The sequence below is a fragment of the Aulonocara stuartgranti genome (assembly GCF_965226115.1).
Source record: "Aulonocara stuartgranti genome assembly, chromosome: 5".
Taxonomy (NCBI): Eukaryota; Metazoa; Chordata; class Actinopteri; order Cichliformes; family Cichlidae; genus Aulonocara; species Aulonocara stuartgranti.
In genome coordinates, this window is record NC_138943.1 from 29,850,533 (window position 1) to 29,870,542 (window position 20,010).

Sequence of the window (20,010 nt, forward strand, 5' to 3'; positions counted from 1 at the left end):
TAGCATTGTATGGAAGATCGGAGAATTCTTTACTGCAGCTATAACTGATACTTAGATGCGCCTTGACTTCATTTTTTTTTTCACAATTGTTGTCTTAGAACTTTAAATAAATTAAGTTGGGTTTTGTCACAGAAAAATATGAAAAGAAGCACAAAAATAAATGTTAGTACCATTGGAACCACGAGAATCTCTCCAAGATCACAGGACACCGTTTGGTGTGATTCATCTTGCACTGATCATACTGCACACATCATATTTTGTAGTCTTTCTTCCATTCTTTCCGTCACAGGTGCAATAACTCTCCGAAAACTATTTTATACCAGGAGTCTTCCTGTGTGTATTGTCCAATTAAACGCAGCAGAACTGTAAACAACAGGCCTCACCAGTATTGGCTGAGTTACGTCAAGGCAAGGAGGAGCAGTCTTCCTGCGCTACAGAGAGCAAGTTCTGCAAGTATGACAGCTCCTGGAAAGCTTTTAAACTTTTTTTAAAAAAGGATTTGGCTTTCACATTCAGCAGTAAATAAGTGACATGGTTCAGTTTTTTTTAGTATTATTTGAGCAGAATATTCTATATGGCTAAGTAGGATAAAGAAATTTTAGAGCACATTCAGCATACACTGGATGAGTTTTGAGTTTTTATTGTTATGGTATGAACTGTGGAGGCCTGTGTAATTGAATGATTCTTTCTTGAACTGTGCATTTTATAAGCCAAAAGTGTCACGTGAAAGCAGATGAGGTGAAGCCCCAATAAGCTGCAGTGTTGTGGTCCCAGAGGTGCAGACGCTGTACCCCCTGAGCTGGATTGAGAATCAGTTTTACTGATAGTATTTTTTTTTTAATTAGAAAATAAATTTTACTGTAAGTGAAATTAAGCCATACAGTCTGGTTATAACCATACGTTATAGTAACAACAAGCCCATGGTAATATTATAGTTAACTGTAGCTTAGAGAATCGGACTCAAGAGTACAGTGACTTCTGAGTGCATGGGCCTGTGCAAGTCCAACACAAGTCAGACCTGGGAAAGTCGGCTTCCCCTCATATATATGACTGTGGAACTTAATAAAAAAAAAAAAAGGTCATCGCCTGGTCGCGAGACTGGCTTTAAACCATGATCCCACTGAAGACCTGCAAACAAAACCAACGTACTGCGCGTTTATGGATATTTCCCAAACCGGTTCATGATATATATAGGTTTGAGTTTATGCTGTGCAGGTATTTTTGTTTTGTTTTGTGTTGTTTGTTTTTGAATGAAATATCACATCCCTGTCAAAGTTGGCTGCCAATCCAGTCCTTCTTCTTTTGCTCTGCCTGTAAGGGTTGGGCTGGTAAAGACGTTCCGGACAGTCTAAACGTGGGTGGGGTGTAGGAGGGTCATAAGGCAGGTAGGCCGCTCTTTCATTATACCCATTTTTGTCGAAAGCCGTCCTCCTGACTCCAGGTTCCCGCATACGTACGCGCGCGCGCGCGCACATCGGGGGTGTGTACAGTGAGCATCAGTGGCGCTGGCTGCTGTTGGACGCACGTACACACCGCCAGGCACTGCGCTCCATCAGACGGACGCTCATGATGAGAGGCTGCTCCAGCAGGTCCAAGCTCTCGCAGAACCAGGACAGAGCGGGTAAGAGGCGTCGATTTCCACGCTCCTCGGATCCGTTCGTTCAGCACTTTGAATTGTTCTCCTTTAACAGACAGACAGCGTAGGACGGCGAGGGGCAGCCCTTAAAGACGTAAACAAGAGTCGATGCCTGTTGGTGTGCTGGCGCTTTCACCTTTACCCTACATAACGGCAGCTGGCGACAGTCTCTGGGTTTTTCTCTTAAATAGTTGGCAGACTTATTTGGAACAGCAGCAGCTTCACAGCTACTGCCGGGCGGGTGTTTTAGAGCTGCTGCTAGAATAAAATAGATTTTAAAAAAATAACAAAACGACAATGTTAAGATTTGGGCGCGTGCGTGCGACACATCTTCCAGGTTATTGGTGTGTGCCATCATCGGGCTGTGATTGCTGTCATGGTCCTACACTGATTCCTGTGGTGCTGCTGGAGAGGCTGATGGTTTGCGTTTTATGGCTGTTTGTTGTGACTGATCAGATGCCGCTGCGATGTAACCGCAGCCTGTCGCTCGTGTCTGCTTCATCCTCGATCGTAATAAGCTTCGGGCTCCCTCACACTCCCTGTACGGCCAATGCCGACTTTACTACCAAGTGTAATGTTAATGTCCACTACTATGTTAGGAAATGACTTGTCCAGTATGTTACAGGCTACAGGCGGTTAGCTGCAATCAGAGCCTGACAGCTGCTGGGAGGAGGAGGAGGAGCCCGGCTCAGCTCCGTTTCCTGTTCATGTTCTCCAGTGGAGCTTTTTAAGACGACACTGAAAAATGTGCGAGAACCTCCTGCCAAGCAGGAGTGTCAGTGGAGGATTGTCAGTGGCTGATTTCTCATAGGCCGTGTACAACTTTATGCAAATATCCTTCATCTGATGTTCTCTAGCTGACTTTTACGCAGTTTTGCGGTTTCTGTCAAAACTTTTTGCACTGCAGCATGTTTATTTGACAGCTGAAAATATAAAAATAAACCACGAGTTACTGTGCCATTTCTTCGTGGACCTGATGAACCTGACATATATTATAGTCTACTAGCAGACAGGGAATTTGAGCGTGTAGGGCCTATTTAATTAGAAAACCTCCATCAGAGCATATTTAGGTCAAGGGCCCTGTTGCTACCCCATCACGATCGACTCTGTGCTCCAAAATAGTATAACTATAACGAGAGGTGGGTAGGGTAGCCAAAAAAAAATTGTACTCAAGTAATAGTAGCAGCACTACCTCAACATAGTTTTACTCAAGTAAAAGTAAAAGTAGCCGTTCAAGAAATTACTCGAGTAACAGTAAAAAAGAATTTAGTTTAAAAGAAATGCTACTTTAGTACTGTGTAACTGATCATAACATCTGATTTAATGTTTAAAAATGAGATAATCAAACAGACACAAATATAAAGTTTAGTGCAAATGTTGGTATTTGAAAGACTGAAAATCAAAAAACAACAACGACTTGACATAAACTGTAGGTTTGTGTCAGTGTCTCATGCATTTTTGATTAAAATGTGTTTATTATTCATGCAGTGAAGTTACACTGAGTAGAGTAGCGAGAAATGTTTCTCAAGTAAGAGTAGCAAAGCTTCATAATAATATTACTCAAGTAAAATTAAAAAGCACAGTGCAGTAAAGCTACTCCTAAAAGAATTTTTTCCCAAAGTACTCAGGTATATTTAAAAGAGTAAATGTAATTAGTGACTACCCACCTCTGATTATAACACATAAGAGTGTAAAGAGCTTTGAAAAACATATTAGGTACACCAGTGCAGTGATGTAAACTTTTTATACAGGTCTGATCAGGTCTGCATACGTTCTGCCTTTGTGAAGCTTTCTGTGTTTAGTTTTTATGTTTAGTGCCTGTGTGGTGTGCTAAGTTCTGTGTCCACTGCAGGGGTTTTGCACTCCCCCAACTGCTTTACTCTGTTCACCTGAGATGAAGAGCACATGACCTAACATATTATTGTGCATATATGACAAAATTGGACTTGCAAAAATGAGTCACCAGTGAGATGTGTTTTCAGGCTAGTGAGTTTGATTCCAGTAGCAAAGTTTAATATACTCATAGAGTGCAGACTTACAGATGAGGACAGATGGAGTGCAATACTGCCATCTCATGGACATTGTCAGGGAGTGGAGTGAAGTGTGTGAGCATGTGGGGAAAAAAGTTGTTTGCCATATAAAATGTGAAAGAAAAGCAGATATTTTTCACTTTACGTTTGATGTAGTGCAAAAACTATGGTTGAGTCAAGTTTCTAAGTAAGCCTCAGATTGGGACAGTGAACATAACAGCAGAACCCTGAAACAGAAATAGACATTATTAATGTTGCCTGTAACTATCTACACACTTTTTTCTGGTCTTTTTGGACAGGTCTGTTTGTGAGTATGAAAGTAGAATAAGTGGACTCTGACTATGACTAATGAGTTGAAACTCAAAGCAGTGCTGTGGTGTATAATCCCACATAATACACAGTGTCATCTTGTTGCTCCACACTTTCAAGAGTCAGGAGGAGTCAGGAGCAGCAACTAGTCATGGCTATCTCTTGGCCATGACCAGGCTAGTTGCTGCTTCAGGACTATTTACTGTTATTTTATTACATTTTACAGACACATACATTTGAATCGGGAAACACCAAACCCCTGTACTCAATTAAAACGAAAACGTCTTTCCTAAAGACACACACAAAGTGTTTTTCCTGCTGACTAGACTTCTGTGAATCAGGTCAAAGGTTAAAGGTGGAAAGAACTATGCTGAAAATGTGGTTGCCAGGTTGGACAGTGATGAGAGGAATGGATAAAAGTGAAAGCACCTATTTGGCTACAAAGGGCTATTGAGGTCCATTTAAAGTAGAACTTTTAGGTTTTCATTAGTGAGTTTATGTAGAAGTTCAAAACCTTAAAAGAAGAAGAAGAAGAAAGAAAGGAAGACAGCATGACTTTTACATACCTGATGTCTAGGAAATGTGTTGTTTATCAGTACTCCGCTGAGTGCATTTGAAATACAAACATGATATGGTTTTATGTGATAACACATATTGTTGAGTCTCCTAATCATCATACATACGTTTTTTCTTATGTTTGTTTTAAGCATTATACATTGGTTTATGACCTTTCAGCTAAAAGTAAGCATTTGTAATTAGTCTTTTCAGCATTAATTGCTTATAAAATGGGTTCTGACCTTCATCTAAATCTCATTTATAAACCCAACTAGAGTAAATAAACAACACGTGATCACTTGACCTTTATGAACGCACTCACCATGTAACCCGGACCTCTGGGGTATGACTTTTCCAAAAGCTACCTTCAAGCATTCCAGTTAAGGATGTAAACCTGGAAATGTGAGTTAGGCTGCTCTCCATTTAAATACAAGCAAACAAAATTTGTGCTGACAAGGTCTGCTCTTCTCAAGAAATACTAGTTGTGTAAAGCATGCTTCTGTTGTGATAGCTTTTACAGGATCTTTGTCAAATTGTTATTAAGCTTTTCTAAAGACCTGGGCATTGATTAGTCCACAATAAGGCAAACTATACAACTAGAGAAAATTCAAGACTGGTGATCCACTCATTTTTTTTTCTTCCGTCTGTCCCGTTTGGTTCTTTTGCATCAGAATTATTGTCTAAAGGCAAAGAAAGATGCCCAGTAGATTTACTTTACCAAATGGACCATCCCGGCCTTGCCGTATTGGTCTATTTGATTCACCTTTGCTTTTATTGTTTATTTTTATTTTATTTTCACTTGCTACACACGGGACAGACATGACTGAGGGAAAGAAAAGGGAGAAAGAAAGAGAGGTAGGGAAAGAAAAACAGCGGGGAAGAGGAACGGTGATAAAGGGCAAAAAAACCCCCAACAAAACAAAAAGACAAAAAAAAATACATATATCAATCACCTGGATCACCTGTTGAGAAAGAAAAAAGAGAAAACAAGCAAAAAAAAAGAGAGCAACATAATAAACAACATCATCGCGATGATCTATGTGAATATAACAGTAAATACTAAGTATTGAATATTATTGTGCAGCACGTAGGATCGATAGCTGGTGATCCACTCTTGAGGAGTGAGTGTCCTGCAAAGTTTACACTGGGGGCATCGCATGTACTCCTGAAATAGGCAACAAAGTATATAGTTTAGAGAAAAGGTAGTATACAGTGTTCAATGGTAACCTTATTGTCCCCAGTGGGAAATTGATTTGCAGTATGTCCACACATGAAACAACACACACACACACACACACACACACACACACACACACACACACTCAAAACAGCCCAGAGAGAACAGCCCAAATGTTATCATCAACAAAGTCCAATGTCCAGTAGTGATGGCAACAATGCTTATGGTTTAGTGTTATTAATCATCACAATAGCAGCAGGTATAAAAGGCACTCTATGTCTCTTGGTTACTAAGGTTACTAAATCTGGTCTTATTGGTCAAAGACAAATTACCATGCCAAGCAATGATACAAAACATTAAAATACATCCAATAAAACTTTTATAAAAAAGGGTCATCATTTCAGAATCTCCTTAAAAAGTACGGTCGTTATTGGACCTTTTTCACTGTAGCATCAAAATGTGACTCAAAGGACAGAACCTTATCAAGAACAACCCCTAATTACTTAAAACTATCCACCAGTTCAGTTGCTGCACCATGTACTACTGTTGGTGCAGGATGGGAGGATGGCTTCCTGAAGTCAATTACCATGTCCTTACTTTTCAAGCTGCTGATCTTTAAGAATGACTGATCACACCAAGAAGCAGACTCATCTACAACAGGTCCAAAAGTCTAAAATCCCACCAACAAGATTAAAATCCAGTTTAAACGGGTTAAGAAGTTTATAAGCTAAGAGATGTGGCTGGATAGTATTAAAAGCTGAAGAAAAGTCAATAAATAGGAGCCGAGCATGCGCTTTGGTCTCATCCAGATGGCGATATAGGAAATTTAATAAAATAAACTAACCATAGCATCATACAAGGCCTGTTACTGAAAGTATAATTATCACTTATTAATAAATGTATTAATTAATGAGTATTGGAGAAAGCATGCTATGAAAGAAACCAATGGAAACAAAGTCTAAGTTTTCCCTCCGCTGATGTTACGCACTGCTTTTGGGACATGCTGTGGACAACAAAAATGATGACAAGAAAGCTGAAGTTGTGGAGCAAGGCAGATGCCAAACTTCAGTACCAACTGTGAAGCACAGTGGTGGAAATCGTGTTTTGAAACTCCTTTGCTGTCTCTGTGCCTCTGTGCCTTGCAATTACTGAAAAAACAATTAATTCAAAACTGTATCAAAATGATTTATGGCAGAATGTCAAAGCAGCCCTTCGTTATGTAAAGCTTAGGAGAGGTTGGTTGGTACAACAGTGACCCAATGTCACTGTGAGCACTTTAAGCCAATGAGATGCTGCTGAGGACCATTATAAGAGGACCATTAGAATCAAGACCAGCCAGAAATATTTTTGAGCTTAAAACTGTTATTTAGAGGTGGGACAATGCAAATGTCAATGCTGCTATTGGTGCTGGATTGAAACTAGGGCAGTAGGATTTACACTAGTTTCTATCCTCTAGGTTCAGTATGTAGCGCACTGATTTATTTATCTATTTATTTATTTATTTTGTGGAAATGAAAAAATAGACCTCAAATACTGCACTATAAAAGTCCCTGAACCTTTTTGTGTTCACTGTCACATCCATTTTATTTCTCGCCTATAGCACAGTGAAACAACAGAAGTTGACTCAAAGCGTTTTGGAGTTTCAAAATACACGAGAAGCTGAAAGGTGTGTCATTGTGGAGAGTAAACGTCACAGTGATTTAATTGTCATTAAAGCGTGTTCATAATTTGCAAACTGATCGTGATGCATGTCATAAATCATGACACCCTGCTCCCTGTTAAATACGCTGCTTTTATAGGTTAACAATATTGATATCAGCAATACTGGCCCCGTAATTATTTGTTATGGGGTAATCGGTGTAATTATGCAACGATTGTGTTTTGTGGTTGCGCAAAACATATAAAACTTACGTTTAATCACAAAATTGTTTTGCGCCTGTGCTGTGATCATTACGTCCAACTGCCGGTTGTTGGTATCGGCAGATCGGGTCACGTGACAAGTGGCACAGAGAAAGAGAGAAAAGAACGCTCGTGCCGTCTCCATCCCGCCACACCAACGCGGATGAAGCACCGGTCGACTTCAGAGCAGCATCACGGGAAGAAGCCCCGTGTTCCTGCTGCCGCCGCGGCAACCTCCACCTCACCGCAAGACGGAATGGAGGACAAAGCAGCGACAAATCCGCGGGAGCTCACGCAAAACCCCCTGAAGAAGATTTGGATGCCGTATAAAAACGGCCTTCCTGAAAAACACATTTGTCAAAGGAAGGGTGCGTATGACGTGGCGACAACAGTTAGCTTGAATATATAACGTTTGTGGTCATATGAGTATCAATGGTTGTGCTTCACAGTTTCTCCGGAACCCTTTTTTCTCTTCCGCGTGCGCGTGAGCGCGTGTGTAGAGGCTTCCAGTCCGCCGTGAATAATGAGCGCTGGGTCAGTATGCATTAATATCTGTGTGGCAGTAGCTGCCGTTACCGCGGGGAGTACAGTTCACAGAGGTCAGACGTCTCTCTGCTGCAGCAGCCATCTGGTTCGCACGCTTATGTAAGGACTCACATGATGCTCGCCGCACATGAAGGCTGCTCGTATCGAGGAGAAAGGACTGGTCCGAGGGATGACCCTCTGTGTCGACCGCCGGTTGTAAACATGAATTGTATCCCCGCAGTCATGCGGCTCATTCGCCGTGTGGCTGTGCTGCTGAGTTTTACCAGCGCGCCGCAGCACGGTCAGGGTCTCCTCACTGTGGCCTGACTCGGAGAGGATTATTGGAATGAGCGGAGTTTAAAATAATGAGCATGTGGCCAGTGGTTGGCTGCTCTCTGGCCCAGTCACCTGTGTACGCAGTGGCTCAGTGTGCTGGCTTTCTCCAGATGTCTGTTGCAGTAAAAGTGCTGTTTCACTAGACCCCCGACACATCTTGCAGCAACTGTGACCTCTGTTATACTTCTGTCTATCACTCCACGTTGTCAGGGTGGTGAGACTTTATCAAGATGAACGATATCAGCACCACGCAGGCGCACACATTCTGATAATGCCAATCTAACGTTCAAATTATATCTTTATAAATTGTGTAATATAAAAGATAGCATTTTGGAGCCAGTCTCCTAATCTATCCCCAAACCTGGTTGTTGACAGTCTTGATTGAGTAACTGTGTGTTTTTAAATTTGACTTTCGTATTGTAAGGGATCAGCTGCGGACTGAAGCTTCCTTGATCTCTTTCATTTCAGTATGTATGACCAACTGTCCCACACTCATTGTTACCGTGGGCCTACCTGCCAGAGGGAAGACCTACATCTCCAAGAAGCTGACCCGCTATCTCAACTGGATCGGAGTGCCCACCAGAGGTACATGTGCCATAGAGTTGAACAGAGTGTATCAGATTTTAGTAAAATTATGCACAAGAGCAGAAGCACCAGTGAGAGTGTTTTGAGTGCAATTATAATAAATAGCTTTTGCCTCCATTTTTTTTCTCTTTAGAGTTTAATGTTGGACAGTACAGAAGAGAGTTTGTAAAGATCTACAAGTCCTTTGAGTTCTTCCGTCCGGACAACGAGGAGGGGTTAAAGATCAGAAGGTAAGGGTGCTTTTGGCATCATGCTACCTTAACAAGTTATTTAATCACTAATTATGTAACATTTTATGGCCGATTGTCTGTGATTTTCACAGAAAGTGTGCTTCAGCGGCATTGAACGATGTGCGGGAGTACCTCACAGAAGACGGAGGCCAGGTTGCGGTGGGTCATGTGTTAATTATCACACAGGCTGAGATATTTTCTTCAGCTCAGATACGGGGTGCAGTGCTAAAAAAGCTCATATAATGTGTGTGTTACTACAGGTGTTCGATGCAACAAACACTACCCGAGAAAGAAGGGAGACCATCCTGGAGTTTGCGGAGCAGAATGGCTTTAAGGTAACCTGGCGGGCTCAAAGTGAGGGTTCGGGTTTTGCTGGCGGTCACACTGATTCTGTCTTCTGTCTTCCTTCAGGTGTTCTTTGTGGAGTCTGTGTGTGAAGACCCAGATGTCATACAGGAGAACATAGTGGTGAGTGTCTGTGTTTGTTGGCACTGTTTTGACTCGTTAGAAGATGCAGGGCTCACTCCTCTGCTGTTGCTCTACTTTAGCAAGTGAAACTGGATAGCCCGGACTACACCAACTGCAACACAGAAGAAGCAGTGGAAGATTTCATGAAGCGGATTAAGTGCTATGAAAACTCGTACGAGACACTGGATGAGGTACTGGACAGGTGAGGTGGAACCTGGTGATGGTGTGTGTGTCCCCATTGCAAAACTATGGGAGTAACCGGCTTAAAAAATACATTTTCTTATTGTATTTTATCTGTGTTCTCCCCTCAGAGATCTGTCCTACATTAAAATCATGGACGTTGGTCAGCGGTACTTGGTCAATAGAGTGTTAGACCACATCCAGAGCCGGATTGTCTACTACCTCATGAACATCCACATCACACCCCGCTCCATCTACCTGTGCCGCCACGGGGAGAGCGAGCTAAACGTCAAGGGTCGTATCGGAGGAGACTCGGGTCTGACGATTAGAGGGAAGGAGGTACAACGAAACTTTACAATCAAAGAAAAAATGTCTTCTAAACCCTTACCTGTCTTCCTCCTGACTGCATGAGCTATTGTGAAAATAAATAAAGGTTTTGTTTTTCTTTCTCCAGTTTGCTAAGAAGCTGAGCCACTTCATCCAGGAGCAAAACATTAGCGACCTCAAGGTATGGACTAGTCAGATGAAGAGAACCATCCAGACAGCCGAAGCCCTCAATGTGCCCTATGAACAGTGGAAGGTCCTGAATGAGATTGATGCTGTAGGTGGTGCTCTCTTGGCTTCTGCACATCACTGTTGACTACCTCTTTGTGCTTCTGTGTTGAAGTTGAACCCGTATGTGCATTTTAGGGTGTGTGTGAGGAGTTGATGTATGAGGAGATCCAAAGAAACTACCCTCTGGAGTTTGCACTAAGAGACCAGGACAAATATCGCTATCGCTATCCAAAAGGAGAGGTCAGTGGTTATTTTTTAACATGTGGAACATTGCTAATGCAGACAGGATTTTCCTTTGTGGGCATGATCTAATTTTATCTTAATGGCTTCTGGCAGCCTACTCTGTGCTAATGAGCTTCAGCTTCTCAGACAGTATCGGCTTAACACTAGATCACAGTAAACAAAGGCTTCAGCATCAGTGTGTGTGTGTGTGTGTGCCAGATATATTTGATCAGGTGGTTTGAGGTGCCTGCTGGTCCTTTCTCACCTTTAGTTCATTCCATTACCTCTCCATTAATCTGTAACAGGAAGATGGATATGGGCATTAGCTGGTTGCCCAGTCGGGCGGTGACATCATGCTTTCGGAAATGTCGTTAAAGCCTATGTTAGTCTACACAGCCTGTATGGATTTTCCATTTGCTCAGATGTCATCCTGTTCACCTGTGAATTAATTACTCTGCAGGATGTGTCAATGTCAAGTGGAAGTCTTATTTTACACATTCAGTTTTTTATATTGTTTTGGGGATTCGCACGATTGCCTTTTCCGTTGTTTTGTGCCACTCAGTCCTATGAGGACCTGGTGCAGCGGTTGGAGCCCGTCATCATGGAGCTGGAGCGGCAGGAGAACGTGCTGGTCATCTGTCATCAAGCTGTCCTGCGCTGCCTGTTGGCATACTTTCTGGACAAAACAGCAGGTCAGTTTTCAAACTGAAATGTCAAGAAACCTGAGAGGTGTAAGAGAAAAATAATTTTAGGAAACACATTTTAGTGTAAAACACACACAACATTTTTATTGTAGATCACGTAGATCCTGGAGCTATCTGCTCAGTTTCATTTTCACATCTATTGAAGGCAGAGTGATAGATGAATTATTGTGCATGTCCGGTCCCCGGCTGCTTCCGCAGCTTCACATGCCAGACTAACTTTTGTGCACCTCACAGACCTTCTTGGTTGGGTTAGAGTCTTTTTAACTAAGATGCTGGATGAGAGGTTTGTGCGCTGACGTGTTTTGCATAAAGCTCATTTTTCAAGTGAGCAGTTGGAGACGTACGTGGCTGACTGACCTCATTTCTGTTTTTCCTTTATTTCAATAATTCCTCCACTTCAGAATTCTTCACTGTGTCACTGTCTCACACTCACACTGTACTTGAGGGGTATTAAAAACTGCCATATTGTATTTAGCGATTAATGGGTTTTTTTCACCCCTCCAAAATAACGATCCATGATGAGTTTACTAGCAGACGCTGTTATTTTGAAAGTTACCTTGCTGTTAGCCAGATAGTTCACGATATCATTAGCAACCTCTCATGAGTGCAGCCTGTGACAGCAGTCTTTGTTGTGAGGCGGCACAAACTAAACTGCAGGTCCAAGAACATGGAGTTGGAGTCCATCTGCTAGAAAATAATAATAATAATAATAATAATAATGGATTGCATTTATATAGCACTTTTCGGGGCCCTCAAAGCGCTTTACAATTCCACTATTCATTCATTCTCACATTCACACACTGGTGGAGGCAAGCTACAGTTGTAGCCACAGCTGTCCTGGGGCAGACTGACAGAAGCGAGGCTGCCATATCGCGCCATCGGCCCCTCTGGCCATCACCAGTAGGTGGTAGGTGAAGTGTCTTGCCCAAGGACACAACGACCGAGGCTGTCCGAGCCGGGGCTCGAACCGGCAACCTTCCGGTTACAGGACGAACTGCCAACTCTTTGAACCACGATGGCCCCAAAGAAAGCAGAGAGAACTCTTGGCTGGAAGCAGTGCTTAAACAACGGAAAAAACACAAACTTTGTCCTAAACCTCTCATGTTTAACTGTTTTCCACTTTTTCTTTGGTCATTTTAGCCTTTTTAGCCAGGGTGAAGGGAGTATCTGCCATCAAACAAGAGGACAGCCGCATGTAGCTATGATGATTGTTTGCTAGTTCACCTTACATGCATTAATGTAATAACGTGGTTAGCCTACTCAACGTGTCTTTTAGACCCCATTCCTACAAAACTGCTCAAAGAAGTCCTGCCATTAATTAATTCTTCGATCTTAAATATGATCAACCTATCTCTAATAATCGGCTATGTACCACAGGCCTTCAAGCTGGCTGTAGTTAAACCTTTACTCAAAAAGCCATCTCTAGACCCAGCAGTCTTAGCTAATTATAGGCCAATCTCCAACCTTCCTTTCATATCAAAAATCCTTGAAAGAGTAGTTGTCAAACAGCTAACAGATCATCTGCAGAGGAATGGTTTATTTGAAGAGTTTCAGTCAGGTTTCAGAGCTCATCACAGCACAGAAACAGCTTTAGTGAAGGTTACAAATGATCTTCTTATGGCCTCTGACAGTGGACTCATCTCTGTGCTTGTCCTGCTAGACCTCAGTGCAGCGTTCGATACTGTTGACCATAATATCCTATTAGAGCGGTTAGAACATGCTGTAGGTATTACAGGTACTGCACTGCAGTGGTTTGTATCATATCTATCTAATAGACTCCAATTTGTGCATGTAAATGGAGAGTCCTCTTCACACACTGAGGTTAATTATGGAGTTCCACAGGGTTCAGTGCTAGGACCAATTCTGTTTACATTATACATGCTTCCCTTAGGCAGCATCATTAGAAGACATAGCATACATTTTCACTGTTATGCAGATGACACCCAGCTCTCTGTCCATGAAGCCAGATAGCACACACCAATTAGTTAGACTGCAGGAATGTCTTAAAGACATAAAGACCTGGATGGCCGCTAACTTTCTGCTTCTTAATTCAGATAAAACTGAGGTTATTGTACTCGGCCCTGAAAATCTTAGAAATATGGTATCTAACCAGATTCTTACTCTGGATCCGTTACCTTGGCCTCCAGTAACGCGGTGAGGAACCTTGGAGTCATTTTTGACCAGGACATGTCCTTCAACGCACATATTAAACAAATATGTAAGACTGCGTTCTTCCATTTGCGCAACATCTCTAAAATTAGAAATATCCTGTCTCAGAGTGACGCTGAAAAACTAGTTCATGCATTTATTACTTCCAGGCTGGACTACTGCAATTCATTATTATCAGGATGTCCAAAAAACTCGCTGAAAAGCCTTCAACTAATCCAAAATGCTGCAGCAAGAGTCCTGACAGGGACTAGAAAGAGAGAGCAGATTTCTCCTGTTTTGGCTTCCCTTCATTGGCTTCCTGTTAAATCCAGAATTGAATTCAAAATCCTGCTCCTCACATACAAGGTCTTAAATAATCAGGCCCCATCTTATCTTAATGATCTTGTAGTACCATATCACCCTATTAGAGCACTTTGCTCTCGCTCTGCAGGCCTACTTGTTGTTTCTAGAGTATTTAAAAGTAGAATGGGAGGGAGAGCCTTCAGTTTTCAGGCCCCTCTTCTGTGGAACCAGCTTCCAGTTTGGATTCGGGAGACAGACACTATCTCTACTTTCAAGATTAGGCTTAAAACTTTCCTTTTTGCTAAAGCATATAGTTAGGGCTGGACCAGGTGATCCTGAATCCTCCCTTAGTTATGCTGCAATAGACTTAGGCTGCCGGGGGATTCCCATGATGCATTGAGTTTTTCCTTTCCAGTCACCTTTCTCACTCACTATGTATTAATAGACCTCTCTGCATTGAATCATATCTGTTATTAACCTCTGTCTCTCTTCCACAGCATGTCTTTTATCCTGTCTTCCTTCTCTCACCCCAACCGGTCGCAGCAGATGGCCGCCCCTCCCTGAGCCTGGTTCTGCCGGAGGTTTCTTCCTGTTAAAAGGGAGTTTTTCCTTCCCACTGTCGCCAAAGTGCTTGCTCATAGGGGGTCATATGATTGTTGGGTTTTTCTCTGTATCTATGAAGCGCCTTGAGGCGACTTTTGTTGTGATTTGGCGCTATATAAATAAAATTGAATTGAATTGAATTGAAACGTAAATTAGCTACTCACGCAGAGAAGAACGGCTGCTGCCACCATCATCCGTCATCATTTCTGCTACACTGGCAGGGCTAGGGGCCAGGACTCTCCTCTTCGTGTTTTTGGGGGATGTTGCATAACAGGCAACCCACCCACAGTAGATGCGCTCGGTGTGAGGTCTCGCAGCAAGCTATCAAATACGGCGCATTTCTGGGCTTTTTAAAAAAAACGCTATGCGTCGCCAGGTGTTTCATCGGATTTGAGGTGTTACCTCCTTTGACAGTATCACAGTATCAGCTTAAAGCACTTGTTGCAGGCTGCTGAGTTTGCATATTTTGCTATGAAGTACAGCCAGACTTTTGACCGCTTCGCCTTGGACATTTTTAATCTGTAGCTCTGCTCTAACAGAACGTACGTACCTGGCCCCGCCTACTATCCTCGGAAACGTAAAATGATTGGCTAGAATCTAAAGTGTATCACAGCTCAGGAAAAAAAAGCACCGAAATGTGCGCTGCTTTTCGGTCTGGTTACTACCGTTTATGTCAGAACCGGTGCCATCATGGCACCGGACACCGGTACCCATCCCTATTTGGACCCATTCTTTATTCATCACAAAATACTTGTTTACTACCTGATGAATCATATCTTTTATTAATTCATTTTAAAAAGTGCGCATGTGACTCCTTTAGCATGCACATGCACGAGTACCTGCTCCCACTATGAAAAGAATGTAAATATGTGAAAAGCACTGTGTGTACTTATACGGTGGTGCTCTAATGAACTCATCTTTCCATACAGAGGAGCTTCCATATCTGAAGTGCCCACTACACACGGTGCTGAAGCTGACACCGGTGGCCTACGGTAGGTCCGCTGTCGTGCCAATGTGCAATGTACAAACTGAATATACATCTGCTGCCACATAAACTAATCAAACAAACCTTCTTTCTGCACGCTTAGGCTGTAAAGTGGAGTCCATCAGCCTAAACGTGGATGCAGTGAACACGCACAGAGAGAGGCCAGCGGTGGGTAGCATGACACACACACGCACACATTAAACAGACACATACAGCAGAGCCTGCTTTCTCACAGGTAAGGTTGCTCACTGTGGTGCTCCTTTCTGATTTCCATGCTTTCGTAATCGATGCAGAGCTGGCTCGTTTGGCAGATCCTGTGTTGGTTACAGACAGTGTTGGTCAAGTTATGAAAAAAGTAATCAGTAACTAATTACTCATTACTTCCCCAAAAAAGTAATCCCGTTACTTTACTGATTACTTATTCTCAACGGTAATTAATTACTTAGTTACTTTTTAAAAACACGATTTACAACCTGAATAGCTGATAAAGCGATATATCTTTCAGCCCAATTCTACTTTTTCTGCATAATCCGTCATACAAAATGTAATCAAATGGAAAAGTCTCTTTATAAAACTTGTTTTATTAGTTTTAATCTTTTAACTTTATGCATCAAGCAAAAATTAAATTATCTGCACCATTCTCTGACTTGAAGAAATTAGTTTAACATTTAAACCTATTTTCTGCACATTCCAGCACATAAAATAAAATATTTTTTGTGTTTACACTCACTCTTTCAAATAGATGCAAGTAAAACACAGCAGAAAACAAATAAAATCAAAGACTAGCAGTCCTGTTGCTCTATTTTCACCTGTAAAGCAGGAGTGGTGTAGGCGGAGGTTTACCCTGGTGCAGGTGTGCCGCAGCGGTCAGTTGAAGAATCCGCGAGTTTCTCTGTGAATTTCCCATTACATCGTACTCGGTGCTTGTTTAGGGTTTTTTTTTTTTTTTTTTTTTTTTTTCGCTGTAAAAAGAAGTTTTCTTCCCACGTACCACGGACACTAATGTTTTTGTCACTTTTTATGGAATCAAACTCAAAGTAAATGGTAAATGGTCAGTACTTCCACGCTTTAAACACTGCACGCTCATACTCTCTCCCGCACTCGATATATGATCCATTGTTGATCTGCACACAGCTGTTGCCACGAACGTCATACTCGCTTACGTCATTGTCATGAGACATTCTTGCAAAAAAATCACGGTTTTAGTAACGCAGCGTGCTTGCGGGAAAGTAACGGTAATCTAATTACCGTTTTTGCAATAGTAATCCCTTTACTCGTTACTTGAAAAAAGTAATCAGATTATGCGTTACTGCCCACCTCTGGTTACAGATTAATGAAACACTGACTAACTGCTCTTCACATTCTCCCTCATTTCCTTTAGATAAATAGTCCTCCAAGTGGACCATTTTAACTGTTTTATTATTATTATTTTTTCTAACAGGAGTTGATACTGAACAGCGATGAATTCTGCATAACAAATACTACAACAGTGAATGTTTTATGCTCTGCGTGTGTTTTATGGTTGAGCACTTACATTATTTTATTTTTTAACTTTTGAACTAGATTGGCAAAACCATAAATATGTGCATACAGTGGTTTTCATTTCTTCTTGATGCTGTCACACAAGTGGAAAAACAGATAAATCCTTGAAACCTTAAACGTGATGCATTATTCCAAGTCGTTGACATGGTGTGTGCCCAGTGGATTTCATGTCTCCCTTGTGTTTTGATCCCTCCTCCTTTTTGTCTGTTTTTTTTTTTTTATCAAACAGAACGTAGACGTGTCGCGGATGTCAGAGGAAGCTTTGCTAACAGTGCCATCTCACCAGTGAGGCAGTACCCTCCCCTCCCAACACCCCCAACCCTCCCCCCTCCTTTAGTCCTTCATTACCCACACAGAACCCTTCAGATGCACAGTGTACCTTCAGGGAAAAAAAATCCCTGACTGAGTCTCTTTCCACTCTTCATGTCTTCTGTTCTTCCTTCTCTTGTAATAATAAGATGTGATGATGGTGGTAATCGACTGGAATCCAGTTTGTAATTTTTCATTTATTAATCCTGTCACGGACCTTGTGACAAGCTCATTCTCCTATTTTTGGAGAATGAATAAAAAAGCAAAACAATCAAATGAAGGTGTTTTTGAGCTGATGCTGTACTCCCGACTGTGAAACAGTGACACTCCAGCACCTTCTGAAGTGCAGTCAGTGAATACGTTGTTTATTTGATTCTGTCTGTTGAACTGATTTTTAACCACATTAACTTTTAACGGTGTGCCATCACTTTATATGTTTGTAGATAGCAGTCAGGAAACTCTTAAGGTTAGCGCTTTGTGACGTAGCCAAGTGGTGCAGTTTCTCTATATTTGCACATAAACTCTTGCACATAAGCTCCTGTTTAATTTGTTAAGATGTCCTAACACTGTCTAATGAAAATGCTGGAAATATGAAATTACACTTTTCTTGTGAAACAATGTGAAGACTCTCACAGTGTTTTTCACGTTACTGATCAGAACTAAGAGGAAGCAATTTCTGTTGACTGTTTTTAAATAAACTACACTTCCATATCATGTATCTTTATCACACTCTTTTTGTGCTTCATTTTAGAAAGCATGGCATGAATCTGCTTCACTGTTTGATATTAATGAATTGTTAAAGACTTAAAATGACTTGGGTGTTTCTTACTGATATCAGAGGGAGATCAAACAAACGCTGGAATTTCCTTCGTATCTTCTTCTGTGTACACATGAAACGTTCAGTGCAGTGCAAACCAGGAGACTGAGATTTCTCCTGGTCATTCATATGCAAAGACTCCACTGGGGTGAATAGCAAACAGCTAAACAAAACGCTCACTGTGCCAGTCACAGATTTCTGTCTGCACTGACTTAACAAGGCTCTCTGATTAAAATTAAACAAAATAAGAGGAAATTTTTAAAAAATCACATTTAAAGTAAAGAAAAAGTAGTAACAAGCATTTTAGGTTAGTCTCAGGTGCTGCTGTGAGGTTTAGAGAAACATGTAGTTACCAACTTCCAGACACCAATTACTTGGCAGTCTGCTCACGCCAGTGACTGTCATGGTGATGGGGCTCTCCAGATGGTGCCTTGGGCAAAAGAAATGCAAAAAGTCGTAGATGGAAAACTGATGGAAGAAGTTGCAGCAGCAGCAGACAAAAGCATTAACATCCACTGACAGAGAGAAAAAAAGGCTTTCTTGTTTTTTTTCACCCCAGTAAAAGAAGAGTCCTTGTTTTGGTGACTTGTGATAAAAGTGGGCTTGTGTTGATGTATATTCACTCAGGACACTGACGCTGCTGCATTCCTTCTTCCAGAACGTGAACGTCCAACGTACGGCTGAAGACGCCTTGCAGACCGTCCCTCCTCATCTCTGATACCTCTGCTGGCTGGAACCCGGTGATGCTGAAAGCTGGACCTTTCCCCTTCCTCCTTTTTCTTCCTTTTTTTTCCACCTTTCCAAATGTGCACAACCTCCTCACACTGGTGACCAGCAGGTTAATGTGTCTCCTTCTTCCTCCTCCACCAGCGCCATACACACGCACACATTTCTCTGTTACCCCTTGTTTAAGCATATTTTTTTGAGGAACTTGCGAGTGTCCGGGCCTCAGTGTTCAGCGGGCCCTCGGCATCGCTGTTCCAAATTATTTATGAATCAAAGTATTGTCTTGCACAGCAGGGAGTTAAACGCTTGACTCACACAGCAGATTCCTGTCTGCCTGTTACTGTACTCCGTGTGGTTTCATTGTGTTGATTTTGCGCAGCAGTAGCACTAACACTGAAAGTTACTGTTTTGTGTCTTGAAGTATTAACCCTGTGATATTTTTTTTTTCCGCTCCATGTTTTTGATATGCAACTGTAACGTGCAGTCATTATCGGATGTGAAGCTGTATTCAGTGATAATGTGCACTTTGTAGGCTGCAAACCTACTCGGACAACAGCTTACTATTTTTAAAGTGCTGATTCAGTAATAGATTAAAGGACTGGGTCGTTCATTTTTAATGGTAAACAAGTAGCCATTTCATTTTGTAGGGCTGGCTGGTGTAATAGCTTTCCTTAGCTATGTGGTGTACTGTATCTGCTTGTACAGTGTCAGCTGAAACTGATGTTTTATGTAAATGATGATTCCACACACGACGGGCCTTCAGTGAAATACACTCACATGCTTTCACTCATTTCTGTGGAGAACACATCAGAGCATTAAACATGCAAAACAGAAACAAAGAACACAATATTAGCTTGAAGTTGGTGTTGTGGGTTAAGATTTTAAAAAAAATGTACATCCCAACTACACAATAATAAAGATGTTATTTTTTTAAGCCAACCACTCCAATCTGTCTTCTCACTTGAGATTTTTGTGACTGCATACCTTGTGATGGGTTTCTTTATGAGGGTTTTGTGCAGTACTGTTCGTGTTGTGGTTATTTCTTGATAATGGGATTATTTGTGGGCGGCGCGGTGGTTAGCACTGTTGCCTCACAGCAAGAAGGTCCTAAGGTTGACTCCATCATCTGGACGGGGCCTTTCTGTGTGGCCAACATGCTGTGCAGT

At 41.8% G+C, this 20,010-nt stretch overlaps 1 protein-coding gene across 5 annotated transcripts; it reads left to right on the plus strand.

The window, feature by feature from the left end:
- The first annotated feature begins 1,460 nt into the window (after window positions 1-1,460).
- Window positions 1,461-19,792, plus strand: pfkfb4a (6-phosphofructo-2-kinase/fructose-2,6-biphosphatase 4a). Of its 5 annotated transcripts, none has more exons than XM_082534969.1 (15): window positions 1,470-1,621; window positions 8,936-9,052; window positions 9,186-9,282; window positions 9,375-9,441; window positions 9,543-9,617; window positions 9,694-9,750; window positions 9,831-9,952; window positions 10,062-10,269; window positions 10,385-10,531; window positions 10,621-10,725; window positions 11,270-11,399; window positions 15,395-15,457; window positions 15,554-15,618; window positions 17,222-17,277; window positions 18,777-18,798. In XM_082534969.1, exons 1-15 carry the CDS (start codon window positions 1,567-1,569, stop codon window positions 18,781-18,783), a joined length of 1,371 nt encoding a protein of 456 aa, XP_082391095.1. In that variant the 5' UTR covers window positions 1,470-1,566; the 3' UTR covers window positions 18,784-18,798. The 5 variants fall into 5 exon arrangements, with proteins under 5 accessions (XP_082391094.1, XP_082391095.1, XP_082391091.1 ...); XM_082534965.1 differs by lacking the exon at window positions 1,470-1,621 and adding an exon at window positions 7,696-7,974; XM_082534968.1 differs by lacking the exon at window positions 17,222-17,277 and having other exon boundaries at window positions 1,461-1,621; window positions 18,777-19,792.
- The last annotated feature ends 218 nt before the right edge of the window (window positions 19,793-20,010 follow it).